At 42.6% G+C, this 18,896-nt stretch overlaps 3 protein-coding genes across 3 annotated transcripts; 1 reads left to right on the top strand and 2 right to left on the bottom strand.

Moving 5' to 3' along the window:
• Window positions 1-378: 378 nt before the first annotated feature.
• dlgap5 (discs, large homolog-associated protein 5) lies at window positions 379-6,003 on the top strand. Its single transcript, XM_079237750.1, has 19 exons — window positions 379-389; window positions 1,098-1,345; window positions 1,432-1,619; window positions 1,790-1,861; window positions 1,954-2,008; window positions 2,105-2,197; window positions 2,318-2,404; window positions 2,495-2,569; window positions 2,679-2,716; window positions 2,823-3,070; window positions 3,253-3,411; window positions 3,522-3,610; window positions 3,733-3,893; window positions 3,990-4,097; window positions 4,205-4,454; window positions 4,565-5,142; window positions 5,267-5,399; window positions 5,692-5,735; window positions 5,887-6,003. Exons 2-19 carry the CDS (start codon window positions 1,108-1,110, stop codon window positions 5,992-5,994), a joined length of 2,724 nt encoding a protein of 907 aa, XP_079093876.1. The 5' UTR covers window positions 379-389; window positions 1,098-1,107; the 3' UTR covers window positions 5,995-6,003.
• Window positions 6,004-6,759: 756 nt separating this feature from the next.
• rsph10b (radial spoke head 10 homolog B) lies at window positions 6,760-12,164 on the bottom strand (the record flags this gene model as incomplete). Its single annotated transcript, XM_079237749.1, has 16 exons — window positions 6,760-6,983; window positions 7,737-7,896; window positions 8,036-8,140; window positions 8,353-8,501; window positions 8,757-8,836; window positions 9,263-9,371; window positions 9,491-9,680; window positions 9,787-9,878; window positions 9,949-10,054; window positions 10,232-10,402; window positions 10,518-10,638; window positions 10,718-10,803; window positions 10,876-11,049; window positions 11,222-11,290; window positions 11,500-11,575; window positions 11,998-12,164. 16 exons carry the CDS (start codon window positions 12,162-12,164, stop codon window positions 6,778-6,780), a joined length of 2,061 nt encoding a protein of 686 aa, XP_079093875.1. The 3' UTR covers window positions 6,760-6,777.
• Window positions 12,165-12,587: 423 nt separating this feature from the next.
• Window positions 12,588-17,855, bottom strand: pms2 (PMS1 homolog 2, mismatch repair system component; the record flags this gene model as incomplete). The annotated part of the gene is made up of 15 exons (XM_079214185.1): window positions 12,588-12,767; window positions 13,242-13,411; window positions 13,537-13,637; window positions 13,733-13,900; window positions 13,999-14,824; window positions 14,943-15,095; window positions 15,182-15,266; window positions 15,437-15,536; window positions 15,628-15,725; window positions 16,012-16,179; window positions 16,674-16,857; window positions 16,944-17,046; window positions 17,134-17,220; window positions 17,429-17,571; window positions 17,842-17,855. The coding sequence occupies 15 exons, from the start codon at window positions 17,853-17,855 to the stop codon at window positions 12,624-12,626; spliced, it is 2,544 nt and encodes an 847-aa protein (XP_079070311.1). The 3' UTR covers window positions 12,588-12,623.
• Between the last annotated feature and the right edge of the window lie 1,041 nt (window positions 17,856-18,896).

The raw sequence follows: 18,896 nt of genomic DNA, 5'->3' as shown, positions 1-18,896 counted from the left end.
CCAGGGATCATAGATATTAACTGTATCAGGGCTCGATTAAATACTTTTGTGGGAGCCCAGTTTTTTGAGAAAGCAGAAAGAGCAAACAGTGATCAAATGAATAAGTGTGACTTCCCTTTCACACTCCAGACCAGTAGATGTCATCAACTCCTCAAATGGTTACCACAAAACTCTGTCTGAAGAAGAAGAGAGAAGAAAAAAAGGACCAATCAGCGATCGCCGACCCAGTCGCTCTGCAGCCAATCAACGTCACCTTCGATGGATTTCAAAAAGTCAACCGCCATGATTGTTGTGTACTTCAGGCTGGGCGAGTTTTTTTTTTAACTGGACGGCTGGCAGCAGAGGAAGTTTGTTTTTTATAACTTTTTTTTCGAGGGGGAAAGAACAAGGTAATAGATATATATACGTGCCCTTATGTATTATCTAAGATGACCGTTGAGCTAGTGGTTTCGCTGCTGAACCAGGTAACGTGAGTTTAGTCCGACCCGTCAGTTGAGCCCTTTAGCTGATGTTGTTAGCTAACGTGTTCATGTTCCGTCTCACACGAACTAGCTAATGTACGCTAACGTATTTCAGTGTTCACGGAATTTGTCGTTGACAACGTCTGATGTTACTCACACGGGCTTTGATAAACATTAACGTTTGTTTTATTTTATTTGTTGAACCACTGCATTAAGCTAACGCTAGGTAGCTATCGTCGTGTTATTGTGTACATCGTCCTTGTAAAGTGTTTTTATCGTATAAAATAAAAAACAATCTTATAACGTTATAGTTATCATTGAGAGGGTGCCGCTTGTTTCAGCTAAATGCTGATGGGTCTGATTTGCAATCATCTTTATGACTTATGTTAACTAGTAACGATAAAGTAGAATAATTATATACTGACTGCAATTGGTTTAGCCCTTACTTTTGTATTTTTCTTGTCCAAGTCCTATCCAGTTGAGTTCTTGATCACAGTTCAAAACAGATGTCAATACGTCTTTCCTTCGAATAGTCTCTGATTCCTGTAATTTTTATATATTTTCAGTTAATATGTTTTTGCCAGATGGCATAACCACTACTAACTATGCATATAATGCACCTTTACTTTTCTCCAGATACCTGAACATGGATTCTCAATTTGCCCACCTTCGCCAGCGGGACACCAGTGTGTCGATGTTGAGAGTAAAAATGTCCCGCAGGAGGTCTCAGTCCCAGAAGGAAAACCGAGAACGGGTCGTGAACACCCGCAGGCAGCTGGCTGAGCTCCCAGAGCTGGACATTTCTTCCCTTGATGCCTCCATTGCTCAGGCCAACATGTCAACTATTCAGGAGAAGACATTGAACAAAGCCAAATCTGCTAAAAGTAATTCTGAAATGTACAACTAAAACCTAATAACATGTTCACAATGAGACACCCACAGCAATAACCTTCCTTGCTTTTCTTCACAGATGTGGCTGGAGACGAGAGGATGAAACAGCTTGGGCGCTGGAAAGAGCGTAAGGCTCTTGAGAATGAGAAGAAAAAGAGAGAACGGGAGCTTAAAGGGGTTTTCAAGACGGGCATGTATCATCCAAAAGACACCCTTATCATTCCCTCTCTGCCCGTAGTCCCAGCTGCCTCAACCAGAGCAAAGGAGGTGAGGGGGGACTCATCAATAGACAAGTTTGCACTATTTACTGTAACTATCTGCCCCACTAGTCCTTTATAAATACAATGGCGTGAATTATAACAGAAGTATGGCTCTTTGGCATGTATCGTCATGGATGTTTTTAAATAATCAACATGTCATTTTTGCTGGTCTTTCAGACAAAAGTGAACACGGCTTCATCTCAGAATGCCAGAGTCACTCGTTCTATGAAGCAGCAGCAGATTGAGAGGGTAATACTAAGATACCGTTCACATTATGTTCTCATACTAACTTCCATAAAAGTTAAATCTAATTTGCACATTGTGGCATCGCTTTTCTTTTGACAACATTTCTACAGCCTCTGAAGATGCAGGATCTAAATACTGTGTCAAAAAAAAGTAAATATACCCAATGCCCCTTTTTTATTTCAAAAAAAGCATACCGTCTTCCGTGACCTGATATACTTTAGATCTGACCTCTTGCTTCTCCCATAGCTCAGCCTGCTGTGGTCAGATCAACCAGGAGCTGGGTCGCTCCTGTCAAGCTTGCACCTGCGCCAGCTGTTTCCAAGATTCAAGTTTCTGCAGGTAAGCAATAGATCTACACATAACTGGACCTTATGGCCGGCTATTGTGTTGGTTTCCCCCTATTGTGTTCCATTATTTGCATCTCAATCTGTGTCTCTGTGTCATGGCGTCCTACTTAAGTGGCTCCTGTCGTACGAGCTTCGAGGACAAGAGCAGCCAACAGACCTCCAGTTCCAGCAGCTCCTTTGATGAAAGACAAACCAAAGGGTAAGTCTGCAGATGTGTACTGTGCCAGGGCCACAGTATTGTTTGACACAATTGCTCTTAATATTCCTAAATTCCTCTCCTTACCCTCAGATGTTAGAACCACCAGAAGCAGAGCGTTGGTCAACCATGTGGCCCCCTTTTCAAACAGAGAAAAGAACTGTCAAGGTATGATTAAAAGTTAATAAAGAGCCATCCAATTTAAGAAGCTGTTGATCAGTTTTGCTTTTAACATCTAACACCATTTTACGTGCGTCTCCCCTTTTTTAATATGCAGTAACTTTCAACAACCCGGTTGAGCCTGTTGTTACCAAGGTGAGCATTTCTTTGAGTTTTACACACGGTTTGTTAAAGCTGCGATTACATTTTCACCAGTAAATCTTTACTTAGGTTAATTAGGTGGCTTTTTTGTGTTGTGTAGGAGGTTGAGTTGCTGGAGCCAGAGGAAAAACCTTGTTCCCCCAGCCCGGCACCCTGCCCTGAGGAGGAAAACATGGTGGTGGACCAAGCCCTGACCGACTATGTCCCAGTTGTCGATCCAGTTGAGGCGCCATCCTCTTTGTCTTCTTTTGCTCCAAAAGGTTTTACATTCCAGGCTCCCACTGGTTTGTCTTCCTTCAAGTTCGATCCTCTCACTCCTCGCTCAGCAGACGCCTTCCTTACATCGAGGTTAGTCTGTTTTCCATTTTTTTCAGTTTGTAGTTTTTATTGAGATATTTAAAGTTTAATTATAGCAGTAAATATTAAACGAAAAGGTACTAGAGATCTTTGTTTGCCCGTGATGATTTCTATGGTTTAAAACTTTGAGTTGTTTCCTATCTCAATGCCATGCTCTTGCTCTTCCTACCTAGCACCAGCTTCAGTCTTCCAGACTTTGAGCCTCAGGCTGAGGCAAGTCAACGCTCTCCCCCCAAATCTCCGTGCCGCTCTCTTCCCTGCAGAGCTCCAACAATGGTCCCCCCAACTCCAGGCAGCCCTCCGGAATCAAAACATGACGTACCATACTTCAGGTGGCATCCCTTTTGTAAATCTCCCTCGTTGTCTATCGTTCCGATTTTCCAATTACCTTTCAGTTGATCTAACGTTTTTACAATCGTTTCTTTTTCTGTATGTTATTCAGATTGGAAATTACCAATGAGACAGAAAAACTGATGACTCTGTGTGTCCACTGGGAGCCTAAAGTGGAGGATGAGTCCATCCCAGAAGAGAGTGAGTGTGCCATCCTGGACATGTGACTATTTTGTGGTGTCCCTAATAGAAAAAAATGACATTGATCCCCAACTGAACGGTTGTAATTCACTGTTTTTCTTTTTTTTCCCATGTCTGTTCAGTGAGAGACCGTATGCGTACAGCAGTGGGCCAAGCGAGGCTGTTGATGAAGGAGCGCTTCAAACAATTCAACGGTCTGGTGGACGACTGTGAGCTGGGCCGGGGGGAGAAGATCACCACCTGCACTGACCTGCAGGGATTCTGGGACATGGTGTATTACCAGGTGAGTGTCCACAAGAGAGGGACAATGTTGTTTCAGACCCCAGATGCATAGGGAGAAGGATTATCATGTATGCTTTGTACTTGTGCCATTTTTCAGGTAGAGGATGTCCACAAGAAGTTTGGCGCTCTTAAAGAAGCAGAGAGCCGAGGCTGGTTGGAGGAGCACAAGCCGCCGCTGCCACCGCGACAGAGGAAAGTGGTGAAGGTGAAGACAATTTCTAAATAAGTTGTTTTTGATTTCAAAAAGGTTTGTTTGTGCTATTTAGGAGTAAAAAGTGTCATGACAAGATGCCTGGACTGTGCTTTTGACAGAAACCATCAGCTGCACCTGCCAAGCCAACAGGAACTAAAGTGGCAGCCAAGTCCCGCCTGGCTGCTGTGAAAGCGGCCATGAAAGCCAAACAGCAGGCAGCCGAGGCAGAGAAAGCGGCAAAAGACGCTGGCAATGATGAAGACAACCCCAGCCTGAACTCTGGGGAAGCACAGTCCCAGGCTGCGCCCCAAACGCCGGTTGTCTTTGACGGAGGCTTCTTCCAGGTGGAGAGCCCAGCCAGACCGATGGGTGAGAGAAAAATGGCTAATGCCGGAGCCCAGCTATTCGTGTCATCGACGTTTGCCTATGTTCTTCTTATTTTTCCCGCTGGGCTAATGATCATATTGTGGTGTCTGTAGGTTCGGTGAAGAGATCCGGTCGCGTGAGTGCTGCTGTGCTCCCTCAGGCTTCTCCCTGCTCCAACTACCTCTCACCTAGAAGAGTCACTCGGCGATCCCTTGCCCTGTCACAGACCCCCCTTCACACCATCAACTCTCCCGCTCAGCCCGTCCACACTCCTGCCCGCCTCCGTCTTACCCTCGACCAAACCCCAGCACAAGCACCAAAGTCTCAATGTGGCACCCCTCGTGGCACTCCTCAGTGTAGAAAGGACACTGTCAACGTCTCCCTTTGTTTCTCACCTGTCAAAGAAGGCCCTGAATTGAGCACGCCCGCAACCGTGCTTTTACTTCCATCCATTAATGTCGCCGAGGAGCAAGGCGAACCAGCTGACACCGTCGACATTGACCTCCCTCTCTCTCCATGCAAAACGGCTCCAACAGTGACCCAGACCCCTGAGCCCGCATCACCCCCGAGATTCACGTTGTCACCCTGTGTGACTCCCAGCCAGCCTCCACTCTCCTCTCCTCCTTTTGTGCCACGTTTTCTGGAGGCCCAAGAGTCTGTGTGTCTCACACCAGACAACTCAGTTGTTGAGGTAAACACATCTTCAGGCTTCACTATATTTCTCCTTATTTATTAAAAACAGACTCGTAGAATGCCATTTATTACATATATGATCCCAACAGTTTATTTTTTGCTACGCAATCTTGTTATTTCAGGAAATTCCTGGTTTGGACTTTGAGCGTTACCTCCAGCCGTCACAGAGAGGCAGCCTGTCCCCCATGGCGGTGGATGTAGAGATGGAGAGTCCCGGAGGTCAGATAGAGGACCTGCTTACTCTGCAAGAACCAGGTAGGGTTGATGACCTTACTGGGCATGCACACACAATGTGTACACCTGTTATGTTTACCTTAACCACACTCATTTACACTAACAGTGCAGCAGTCTTTGAAGATATTGAAACTAGGATTCATATTTATTTACGGAATTGAGTAGTTAGGTGACACTGTTTGTTTTGATTTGTTTTACCTTCATGCTGCAACTGTCACCTGGTTATAAGGGAATACCACACTGGGCTTGTTTTTAAATTGCATATTCTACTTTCTTCCCTCACCGTCATGCTCACTTTTCACGGTCACCACAGCACATCCAGTGGTGCGGTCAGCGTTAAATCTTCAGTCACCACAGGTTAAAGTTGTTTTCTTTTTTAATTTTCTATTTCATATATTGTAGTTTTTATATCCACATTGAACTTAATTATCCATTCTGTATCTTTTTTTTATTTCCGCCGTATTATTGCTGAATAGTCTTAGTGTATTTGTCTTTGTGCATTTTTCAGTCCCAGACAGCCGAGTCTGCCATGCTTCTCTTCACCCCGGACCTGAAGGACCGGATACGCCAGTCTGTCTGCCCGAGTGACCTCATGGTCTTCACACCTCCCCTCTGATGTGTAGCCTAGAGATTCTCTTTTGTGTTTTAGTGTTTTGCTTATATTGAATACTTTTCTTACTCATTAAATAATATATATATATTATTTTTAGATTACTGGAAAATAGTTTTGTCTTACAATTAAAGTTCTAGTTACAACAAAGAATTGAATAATGGTCTTTATTTACGTCCCAGCACAAATCGGCAGTACATTCAATGCTTTTATTAGTCACTGTATTTAAAGGCTCACGGCATTGGTTTGTTTTTGGACTGTGTGGGTAGTTTGGTAAAGAAAAGCTTGCTTCATCGGGTTTGTCTGCCGCATCTCGTCATCCATCAGCTTCCTAATGTAACACAGTAAAGTATAACACTGAGCATTACACACATCTTTGGAACAATAACGTGAGCAAAGGAGCAGTAGTGTGATTTTTGGCGGCGACTGTCCACATCCAAGAGGCAGAGATGATACTGGAATGGAAGCTTCGGGGAGGGAAAGCGATATGATGCCATCTAGTGGCTGTATTGATGCATTTGTCTGGTTTAAGTTTCTCAAAGCAACTCATGAAACTGGCTTGTTTGTCACATATGTTCAGCCACAACAATTGAGTCAAACACACCAGACTATTTCTACACATGTAAACCCACAATGCATAATGTAAAGAAATCTAAATTCTGTCATTTAAATAAGTTGGTCTGTTGAACATGGTTTAATGTCTAGAAATTATACATTGACTACAAAATACTCAACTGACCTAACAAAAATAAATAAATCTTAGCTGGGAGTTTCTAGAAATGTCCTGGCTCATTGTTGGGCCTTTGCCAGAGCAATATGTCTCTGGGCCTCGTGGCGGAGCTTCTCCATTCTTCTGGACACCAACTGGTTATGTTCAAAAGCCGGGAAGAAAAACTGGTTGAAGAATAGATGGATCATCTGGTTCCAGAGCTCCACGTCGCAGTCTTTGGCCTCATTTCCTCTGGTTAGCACGCCTTTTCCTCCACTGCTTTGCTCTAAATGAAATATGACACCTGATATACTCAATATAGTCACTGCAATGAATTGAATGTCCTGGTCACTTTCTGAAGTCATTTTCCCTCCTACAATTTATACATGGACATTATTTGGATTAATGAGAAAATAAAAACTAACCTGCAGAGTGAGGCTTCTCAGTGACTTCAGTATTTACATCTTGTGGACTCACCACGCCCCGAGCAGTGGATGCTTCTGCTGTATCACTTGATTTCCTTGTCTGTAATATGATGTGAATACAATTAACTTATTCAAGATTTCAGCCAAGTCTTATAGCCCAGCTCACAGCATTAATAACAGAAGCAGCGTTATCCAACAAATTACTCATGTCACTACTGGATATTTTGACATCGTTTCACATAATGGTGGATGTGTGACTTCTAATACAGATACTAAAAACACGTGATGCCAAATCAGTGCATTGGTGAAGCACTATTTGTGAATTTCTTTTTTTCACATGCTTGATTGCCCGTGCAACCAACCTCCACTGACTTGGAACTGGAGATGTCAGGAGTGATGGAGGCATTCACTGGAGCTGTCACCTGGATGGAAAGAAACTGTAAAAAAGTAATTCTTTATTTTGTTCTCTTGTGCAGGGTTCACAGCTTTACTTATAGTTGTATCTATATATGTGATTCCAACAACGAAATCACAGTATGCTGGAACAACTACACCCTTCACATCCAGTGAATAACGGGAGCAGAGGTCAAGAGAGGCTTGAAAAAGGATCTGACCGACTGGGAAGGGCTGTTTGTAAATCACCTCTGGTGTATCCCTCCTGGCCTTAACGTTGAGGCTGGACGGGGACAGGCCCTCCACCAGGCCTTCAGAAACCCGCTGACACTTCACCTCAGCAGAGCCTAGAAGAACCTCAAAAAACTCCAGGAAGGTAATCTGAAGTGGGACAACAACAAACGTGATACAAAGAAGAAGAGGAAGACACACAAAAGGGAAGTAGATGAATACTAATCTGTTCATGAAGGCTAATGAAACATAATGAATGAGTCAACTGGTGTGAACACTACAGGCCGACCTCCAGATTCAGACAGGCAGACAGGTTACTGGGGTCACGGCTTTCTGCAGTGATGATCTGCAGTAATCTCGCTGTGGTCAGGTTAGTGTCCAGCAGATGGAGATCCTGGTAGGGGTTACAATAAACAAATCACCACGGTGTCTAAATGAATGTACTGAATGCTGTTTTTTTTTTATCATGTAGATTTAATCATTTGATCTAGTAACTCAAAATTGAGCTGCCCTCTGGATTCGTTGTAGTACACAACATTAATAGAAAACAAATATTTGAAGAAGAAGCTAATTTCATGGTAATCTTTGTGTTACAGTCTGTTGCACCTTGAACATCCACAGCAGGTGTCGGCAGGTCATGCTCTGGTCTTCTCTGGCTGTTACATTGACTTTGCAGTAAGCCTGATAAACTTCCCAGCACTTCTTTAAGTAGCTCAAAGCCACCACTGTGCGGTCTGGCTGCTTAAACAGGAAGCCTGGATCAACACAGCCACAGTTAATGTACTTGTACTGCATAATATAGAGCTAAACAAAGGTTTTGCATACTGCAGTTTCTGTGGCTGATGCCTCATACAAAACATCCAAAAAGCACCCAACAAACGGGAATATGAAAACTGATTATGCACCTGACAGACAGAATTATTTTGTTCTCACTCGTCTTTTGCTGTAATAAATCATCTTTCTCTGTCAACGAATCTGCACATGAGCCTATAATATTATACTGTTAGCACCTTTTACATTCTTAGAATCAGGAAGGATGTTGTCCGTCATCAGTTTAGAAAAGCAGGCTGCCAGAAGGTTGTTTTGTGACCTGTGAAAAGAGGTTTTTGATTTTGAGGTTTCTCTGCTCAAAATCAGTGACCAGGGATAAAAAAAAGTGTATATTAAAATTGTGGCCTTTTTCTTTCTGGGGTTGTTATTCTGTGTCCCCATTTCGCCTTTTGAGCAAAAACCTTGCAACTCTTATGCCACTGGAGTTAATTTACAGTTTGAGCAACAGCTGTGCTCTGAGCTAAATGCTGATGTCAGCGCGTCAACATGCTCACAATGACAATGCTAACATGTTGATGTTCCCATGCTCACCATCTTAGTTTCGCATGTCAGCTTGCTAACGTTTGTAAATCAGCACAAAACTCAAAGCACAACTAAGCCTGATGGGAATGTCATTAGTTTTGCAGGTATTTAGTCCTGAACCAAAGTACTGGACTAATTCCTTCTGTGAGACGTCATTCCTTACACCATGTCCTTATGGTAGATGTGGTAGGCCACAATCACTAGACAGCTGAGGAGCCTATGCAGAAGCATGGAGACGAAAGGAGAGTGGATCTCTGCTGGTGCAGCATCCTCTGAGACACAAAGTAAAAACATTAAGCACTCAAATATTGTAGTTATGATGCTATCAATGTCCTGTCGTGTATATGTAAAATGGATTAAGCATGTAGGAGAGATTGTTAGTCCTTCTCACTTCTGATGAAATGCTCCACCTGCGTCAGAGTGATGCCGTGATGGTGGATGTTACAGTCTTTGAGCAGGCGCCAGAACTGCAGGCGGGACAGCAGGAAGGTGTTATCTGGGGAGTGTGCATAGCCGAGTCTGCTGTAGAAACTATAGACAGACCTCAGCTCTTTCACTTGCCTCAGCACTGCAAACTCCACCTGTTTATACACGAGCCGGAGAGTCAGGGCAGGAACTCAGGTGAAAATAAGGACATGGGGTAAAGATCAAATGTTGACACTGTTGCAGTGGGAAGCGGGATCTGACCAGTTTTAGCTCAGTGTTGCGCATTCTTTCAGGGATTTTCTCCAGAAGACATTCAATGTCCAGAGCCATGTCTTCTGTTAAGATAGATGAACCTGTAACGGGACACAACACTGTTTATTATCACCTCGGCTGAACATTTTGAATGCACTGTAGGTGACTTACTTGGCAGAGCAGATGGGGCTTTGATGCCATTCAGGTTGTGTGTCATCATCTGGTCGTCCACAAACTCTCCTTCAAAAACATGCCCATCCTCAATAGTGACTTTTGCCTATGAACCATATAGTAAAGTAACTTTAACAAATTATTATAATAATACACATGATGCCAGATCTGTCATCTTCTGCTATTAATAATGACATTTTAAAGCATTAAAGCAAGTATTTTAACTGAATTCAGGGACAAATGTTTATTGACTGTGAGAGACAATTCTGTATTATTGATCAACCTTGCCATGTTTTTGATTCCCTTCTTCTTCATAGATCGCACCACTGGCATAGTATAAGGTTCCTTGCCCGTGACTCTGACCCTGTACAAAATCCCCTGTGTACTGGTTGCTCTGGGAATACTGAGATCCATCCACTCGCCTCTCGACACACACATGTGTGCCTCGTCCATGCTGCCAGAGAAGGGTGCAAACACATAAACAGGTTTATGTTTAAGGGGGATGAAAAGATATTTTCCTTGATTTTGTGCATTATGGATGCGTTGGTGTCAGTGGTATGCTCTCATACTTGGACTCCATTCTGCCACATCCCAACATACTGCTGTTCCAGTTTTAGCCACCTCATCGTGCCCTCTCCATGTCTCAGGTTGTTCTTCCACTCACCAGAGTAAATGTTTCCAGAGGGGTAGCTGTTGAGACACCGGTGTCACCTTTGGGCAGTTCAAATACCACTCAGGCTACAGATTAGACAATGTACTCCATACATACCGTCTTACTCCCCATCCCTCTCTGTTGTTGTTCACCCAATCTCCTTTGTACCAAGAGGTTTTATCCTGGTTATAATACACTGTGCCCTATCCCAAAGAGAACCAATTACACACACAAATAAAAGGACTATATACCTGATACACATGGGTGGATCATACCTTTCCATGCCTCTTGCCCTGATCCCACTGCCCTGTGTATGACACACCATTCATTGCACATCTGTAAGTTCCAGTCCCATGTCGTATACCACTGTTCACTTCCCCCTGATAGGAGCTGCCATCTGACCAGGTGTAAGTGCCCTTTCCCATGGGCATGTTGCACACAAACTCTCCCTGATGGATTAGATATTTTAAAAAACTGTCAATATAATATTTTGTATCTATACAGGACGCATGTTTAGGATGTTTTATACACATGGGCTGTTGTGAAGCACTTTGCGTAAGAAACACTTAATAAGATTTAAGTACATTGCAGTGATCATAATGTATCATTATTGTTCCTTACCTCATATTTCAATCCGTCTGCTCCTGTGAAGACACCACGTCCATCCATTAGTCCCTTGGAAAACCTCCCCTTCAGAAAAACAAAGCAGTGACTAGTTTTATTTATCCTTATGGAAATGTGTCCATTCCATTTAAAGTTTACTTTATACACATACACATTCTTAATTTAGGTAAATAGACAATTAATTTACTAAATGCTCAGCATTCGGCTTAAGTATGCATTTACTGTATTGTTGAATATATTGTCTTTTTAAAGTGTGGCATTATTTCCAATAGTACCTTGTAAATATGACCTTCTGCAAAACAAACAACTCCTTCTCCATGAAACTGGCCTTCACAGGTTTCCCCTTCATATCTGTCAATGAGACACCACATTATAATATATTTGTGAATATTTTTATATATATATACAAATGTGTGAAAAAGTGCATGCCCCCTTCCTGATTTCTTATCTTTTTGCATGTTTGTCACACTTAAATGTTTCAGATCATCAAACCAATTTTAATATTAGACAAAGATAATTACTTTTTCACACAGGGCCATGTAGGTTTGGATTTTTTTTCCCCCCTTAATAATAAAAACCTTCATTTTAAAAACTGCATTTTGTGTTTACTTGTGTTATCTTTGTCTACTATTTAAATTTGTTTGATGATCTGAAACATTTAAGTGTGACAAACATGCAAAAAGATAAGAAATCAGGAAGGGGGCATGCACTTTTTCACACAACTGTATACATATATATATATATATATATATATATATATATGGCTGATGTACCTCTGTACGGTTAAACCTAAATGTGTAGAGGGTTCATGAACGTCGTCGTCCTCGCGCTGCTCGTCCTGTCGGTCGGGTTGGTTCACTTTTAAACTCGCACGACAGCCCACCAACTTTATTGTTTCTCTTTCCCCCGCTGTATGAGGCAGCTCTGCGTTTCTGTGCATCTTCTCGTTTTCCTGTTTATTGTTTTTTATCGTAGTTTTCTTCTTTTCTTTCCCCTTTTTCATTTTGCGCCGTTCGTGTATCTCTTGCTGAAGATATGAGCGTCTCCGTGGTAACAGTAAAGCACGGCAACCAAATACGGCAACCGTTATCAGTCAAAAAGGGTCAGAGAGTGACGTCAACATCTCTTACTACCAGAGCACTACCACTGATTTAACAATATAGATAACAGAGGGACATATCAGGTTTGTTTTCCCCATTCATTGTGAAAATATTAAAAAAATATATTTATTGTATGATGCAAAATACAAATAAAATGAGAGCATAACAGATATTAAAAGCATAACAAACAAGCATTTGAACCACACAAAATACAGTATCTATGATTTGGACCCTTCTGTCAAGCAGAGCAACATTCCAGTTATATAAAGCAAACGTAAAGTGAGATTCTCCCAACATGGTCAGTCTTGTGAGATGATGTCCAGATTGGCAAGGTGTCTCATGGTGGGCCTGCCATGAGGACAGTTCCATGGATGGTTTATCTCCCCCATGTGAACCAGGAGCTTCTTCATCTCACCTACACTCAGAGCAGTGCCAATCATCACCTGAAGATGGATGTAAACAAAACAATGTGTCAGGAAAATAGTACTGCTATTAAATTAGTCGACAACAAAACAGTTGGTCTTATTGTAGATATTTAAAAAGTACCATCACAGAGTTTTTTTTGTATACATACAACTCCAAATACAACTGACACTACTTCCAATACTTGAAGTTTTAAATTTGGGTTATATATATTTGATATTCCATGCAGCCATTTCTTTCCACTGATTTCAGTGATGTGCTACAATTAACTTGCAGAGGTTCAACAGTTTCTTGAGATATGAACACGTCTACTTTGTTCAGTCAAATGAAAAATATCATTGCAATGACAATTAACAGCACACACTAAATTCATGTCTGTGTTAAATTAGAACACAAAATGAAAGTACATATGATTCTTATATAAAGCCCAAACCTGGTCTGTGTAAATACCTGAAAATACTAAAGTGTCTTGTTTATCATCAGTTTGCACTCACAGATTTTCGACAAGCTCGGGAGGCAAACATCTGCCTGACGCGAGACGGTCGACACATGACCCCTGGGCTGTCACTCAACATGAAGATCAGCTCTTCAATGTCGGCTGGGCCAAATGTCCAGTTTTTACTGGTGGGCAAAGATACCAGCTTAACTCTCTCCATTACCTGAGCTGCAGTCACAATAAAAAAAAACTGTTGGTTGAGAATGCGTAATCATCAAAGTGGGAACGAATGGTTTTGAACGTGAGATACAATCATGATTAATTGTTCGTATTTAACAGTTAAATGTTCATACCGTCCTCATCGACAAGAAATTCAAAGCCATTCTTTCTGAAAATCTCAATGTTTTCTATGAGTATGTTTTCACTGACAGCAGTGAGATGAAGCTTCTGAGGGCTGCAAACATAGAGAAAAAACAACAACAACAGATCAGTAAAGTGGTGATTGGAATCAACACAAGGCAAACTTCATCCACTGAGTCAGATTCTTACACGATGAGTTTCTGTCCTTGGAGCACAGTGTGCTGCTGCAGCATCTCAAAGTTGTATTTCTCATCTGAGGCATGTTGGTCAATCATGAAGATGTCACAGTTGAGTTTGGTGATAATGAAGCCCAGGTTAAACTGGCCGATGATCTTCATCTCTTTGAACATGTCTTTACTGTGGGGATAAAAGAAAGAAAATGCAACCGTCTTGGAAAAAAACACTTAAATATTAGCAAGTTCAGCAGTAGTTATTGATAGAGAGTAAAATCCCACCTGATCTCTTTCTTGAGCTCGTCCTCTGCACTTTGGTTTTCTCCGGGGTTGATTTTGGCCCTGAAGCGTCGATAGCGCAAATCCTCACCGGCCCTCTGTTTCTGCAGGTCCTGGAGCCTCTTCACCTTACCCGCCAGCTCTTGTAAAGAGAACTGGAGGGGCACCGTCCTCTTCTGGAGGCAGACTGGAGCATCCACTGTGTTGGACACGTGTTCAGCTGGGAAACGCGGCTTCTCCGTCCTGGCCCTCTTGGCGTCTGGGCTCACAGCAGGGTCCTCATTGGAAGTGCGTGGCTCAGTCTGTACCTCCGGGTGCTCAGGAACAGTGGGACTGTTCTCTAACGTTTCCTCCAATGTGTCTTTTTTCACACTGTCAGTCTCTTCAGGGGAACAGGCCTCCAGGCCAGAACACTGAATGTCTGGTGTTGCCACAGTGACGTCACAATCTGACAAGGCGCTGTCTTTTTCGGAGTCTGTACCACTGCATAACCTCCTTCCGTACCTGAACCCATCGAGCGCCGACTCTCCCACTGGGGAACCTTTAGTTTGATCGCTTACGGGTTTCAAAGGAGATGATACAGAAGGTTTGACAGTGTCCTTAAAAAAAGACTGCAGTGTTTTCTGTGTTGGGCCACTGTTGGCAGCTTTTGCCACACTTGACTTGTTTCCAGAATTGGAGCTGTGATGACTTGAAAAAGCAGCTTTTAGGCCGGCCAGGTTTAGGGACGACTTTGAGCTCCGAGGTACTGGTTCCATGTCCTCTCCAGGGTCTGGCATGTTCTCATTGGATGGGACAACAGGACAGATGTCGGACGCAGACTTTGTATCTAGAGACAAGTGACAGACAAACGGTCAAAATAAAAGCACGGGAAAATCCTTTCAATTATATTATTTTGAACATAAACATCTTATATACTGATATGCAGGCTAAATGTCTGTGCTTACTGGTTCTGGGCATGGGTGTATAGTTCAGGCTGATCTTATTGACTCCAGCCTCATACATGTTGATGAGAGACGTCTTTAGAATAGCCAGCAAGAGTTTCTCCTCCTGAAGGAAAATCTGTCGTTTGTCTGGGGTTACGTTCACGTCCACACACTCTGAAATTACACCACAGAAACGCTCATGTGTGACAGGAAGTCAGCAGTAGGTTTCAGCAGAAATAACTTTTCAGCAATTTTCTTACCGTAGGCGACAGCTATGTTCAAAGCGACAAATGGATATTGATGTCTGTTATACATGTGATACACTTCATTCACAAGTTTGGTCACCTGCAAATTGGGGAAAGTTGTAATGATATAGAAAATGTCTTCATAGGAGAACTTATATTGTTTTGAAAAGTACTGTTCATCACACAACTAGGTAATAGTGTGTTCAACACCGTTTTAAATGTTTGTACGACTTATAAATGATGAAATGGGGTGACTTAAACTTGAATTACCTTAAGAGGATCACAGGGCCGGTTGTTAATGAAGAAGAACTGCCTGTCAGTGGCACTTCTCCCAACACCGTGGTCTCCTCGTGACACGAACCCTGTCATGCTGTTAAAACAGAGATTTTAATTAGAGAAATGGCCTTTTTTACAGAGAAGGCATACACAAAACTTACTGTACATTCAACGGTGTCTCTCACCAAAACAGCTGCTGAGGTAGATCTGCATCTTTGAGTCCATATTCTTCAATAACACTTTCTGCAGGGGACACTTGTTGAAAAGGCAGAAGACTCTGTAGCTGCAGAACACACACAAAAAAATGAAATATTTAGCCAATAAAGGCAGTTTCTTGTTGGATATTTAAGTAACTAAGGATTTGTGAAATTCTACAACTCTTCGATTTGGGCTCTAATTCCCTGAGTTAGACTCATTAAATAAACTCAACAATGAACATGAAGATAGAAGAAGAGTTTTATTTAGTTCTAATTAGCGTGTTAGAGAGCAGCAATATAGTCAAACTGACACGTTCTGCAGGTTGCAAATAAACAGCGTACTCAAGAAAAGTGTGAAACCGATGTTCCAACCTGTTTTGGTCCAAATATAGCCCCTATGTTGTCTCTCATACTCTGGCTGCCACTGGTGCTGAGGACTGTGCTGCGCTTTCCCTGCCCATTTTGGTTGGAGCAGGTAATGCGCACTCCTGTAGAGATGACACAGTAGGACTGCAGGATATGTATCATTTTGGCATACTCCTGAAAAAACAGAACAATTCAATATTGGGGATTATAGACGGATGACATAGTAGGTACTTTAATAAACCACTGACTGGCTCAAAACTATTAAATTCAAAGATACAAAATGAAACATTGTCACATTGATTAATGTGCTAATTGAGTTACAATACATTTGAAAGTATGGATTCAAAAGTCTTCCAGGTGTTGTGTTTGTGTGCTGGTCAAGAAATCAGACATCTAGGGCTTGGTGCTGTTCTTAGTTTACTTTCACCAAGAAAACAGTTTAATTTGCAATCTATAGTGTCAGAAAATCAAGCCTTGAAGAAAAACAATGAGGCAAAATGAGCATTGTAAAAAGTATGGTGTGAATTTAGTTGTTCCCTCAAGAAGGATGCCGGTCACACTCGCACTGAAATGTTCAACATCGGAGTTTTAATGCATACATGTATGTGATTCCTGGTCCCATCGACGGAAGCTTGCAAAAACATAAGAATGATCCTAAAACGACTGACCTTCTTAATATTGCGTTGGAATTCCTTGTGTCGGACAGGCAGGGTGTAGAAGAGCTGCTGCAAGCTGACTGTGGTGCCTTGCTGCCGGGGATGGGGAGACTGCTGCACTAGGTGGCCTTTGTGGTCAAACACCAGCTTGGTCCCCACCTGGCTGGACTCGTGGCATGTCACCACACTCAGGACACTGAAGCAAAGGGTCAGAGGGACTTTTAGATGACGAGGTAAAATAGGTGCATGCGCCAAATTTATGCGTCTGTTAAAGTGTGTTACCTCAGCGCACACAAAGAGCTGAGGGCTTCCCCTCTGAAGCCAAATGTTTCCACACGGATGAGATCGGAGAAATCCTTCAGCTTTGACGTGTGATGCTTCAATGCTGCGGTACAAGAGGAGGTTTCACTCAACCATTAAGATTAGGCGGACTTTAACTATCATGGGCGGGACAGACAACACTGACACTTACTCAGTCCTTCAAAGTTTGCCTCTTCTACCCCTTTGCCATTGTCTGACACTTCCACTAGTTCCACTCCACACTCCTTTAGCCTGACATCTGGAACATGCAACAGAAACATGATGTTGGAATTTTGCTGAATCAATATCTCCTATTCTACTGGTTCAAAAGATGGACACTGTGTAATGTTGACAAAGACAGCATTCACAAATCTAGCTTCCTACTGGTGGGCAAATTCATTCGGAAAACTCCAGTCCCATGTTAGACAGATACAATTATGCACGATATGGCATGCATCAATCCTCACCAACGTTAGTAGCCCCTGCATCAATGCTGTTTTCCACTAGCTCTTTGACAGCAGTGGCCAAAGTCAGTACCACCTGTCCTGAGCAAATTTGATGCACCGAGTGCTTGTCAATGGCCTTGATGGCTCCTGCAGGTTCAGAGCTGCTGAGAGAAAGACAAAAAAAAAGGTGCTCAGTGACAATAACGTAAGCTGAAATGTATACTCCTGCAACGGATTTACACATGAACAGCATACAAGAATGAAAAGATCAAAGATGTTATAAGCTCAGTGTGTTCTCTGATCTGCAGTGAACACCAGAAGACTATGAACAGTGAAATGAAGTGAAGTCAATACTAGTTAGAGAGTTGGCTGCGATGCCGAATCTGAAATGCAGGTAAGTTAACGTTGAGTAAATACGTTGGTTACTAACTTACCAAGCGTCAGACATCTTCAAGGACTGAAAAGCTTCAGGAAGTATTCATTCAAATGATGAAATGTGAATTAAATCTGAAAGAGAGAAAAAGGAAGAAACGCCAACTAAAATGTAGTTGGTGTGTTTTCATTAACTGATTACATTGGTGCAAAAGCCTCCCGACTGCAGGTTGTAAACACAAAGTGAAGTAGTACCGCGCGCACTGCACAGACTGTCGCGAGCTTCACCCGTGCGCAAAACTGCGCAGGTAAAACCAATAAGATATCATTAGGCTCGTTCGTTAGAGCTGCGCCTCGCCTGGAATCCAGACGAGAGCAGGCAGCCGCAGCAGGAGGCGTTGACAAAAAACTGCAATCAAGTCGGACAGTTGTCAGCTGTCAGCTGTGTATACGCAGGAAGTCACAGAAAAAAGTACTTCCTGTTAGTTCCGAACTTTTGTTTACTTGTAGTTTACAGATCACGTTTGGATTTATTATATGTGTATATGTATATGAATATATATTTATGTAAAAATAAGTGTGTGGCTGCATCCTTTGGTCTTTTGATGTCTTCCTGTGAAATACATTACTAGTAGTTTTGATGTGTGTTGTATAAATACGATTTTGTATTAACAACCACACGATAAATGTTTTTAGATCAAACATGAGACTAATAGTCAACAATCCAGCATTAAGTATTCCAACTACACATAAAATACGAATTTTCTACAACACGTGGTGTTTGCTGTCAGATCTAAGAGCCAATCAGCTCTCTGATGTGGCGAGAGCCAGGCGTTTCCCATCATGCACTGGGCCAAGCAGTCGGGGGAGAGCCACTGCAGCGCCTGCCTCTGAAATCGACGGTCGGCTTAGTCTCGTGAGAGTATCGTTGATCACGTGTGCATGACGTCAAAGCAAGTCGGGAGCAAGTCGGACACAAATCTAACCGGCATGCTTTGCTCGCCGCCGATCGATTCTGCGCAGAACTGGCTCATCTCGAACGAGCCTAATGTTGAGCGGGTAAAACAGCAACTATACGAAATATACGAGTGATAACGGTATCAAAAATATATATCGC

The sequence above is a fragment of the Taurulus bubalis genome (assembly GCF_910589615.1).
Source record: "Taurulus bubalis genome assembly, chromosome: 2".
Classification (NCBI taxonomy): domain Eukaryota; kingdom Metazoa; phylum Chordata; class Actinopteri; order Perciformes; family Cottidae; genus Taurulus; species Taurulus bubalis.
The sequence above is the reverse complement of the archived record's forward strand: the minus strand, read 5'-3'. Positions and strand labels throughout refer to the sequence as shown.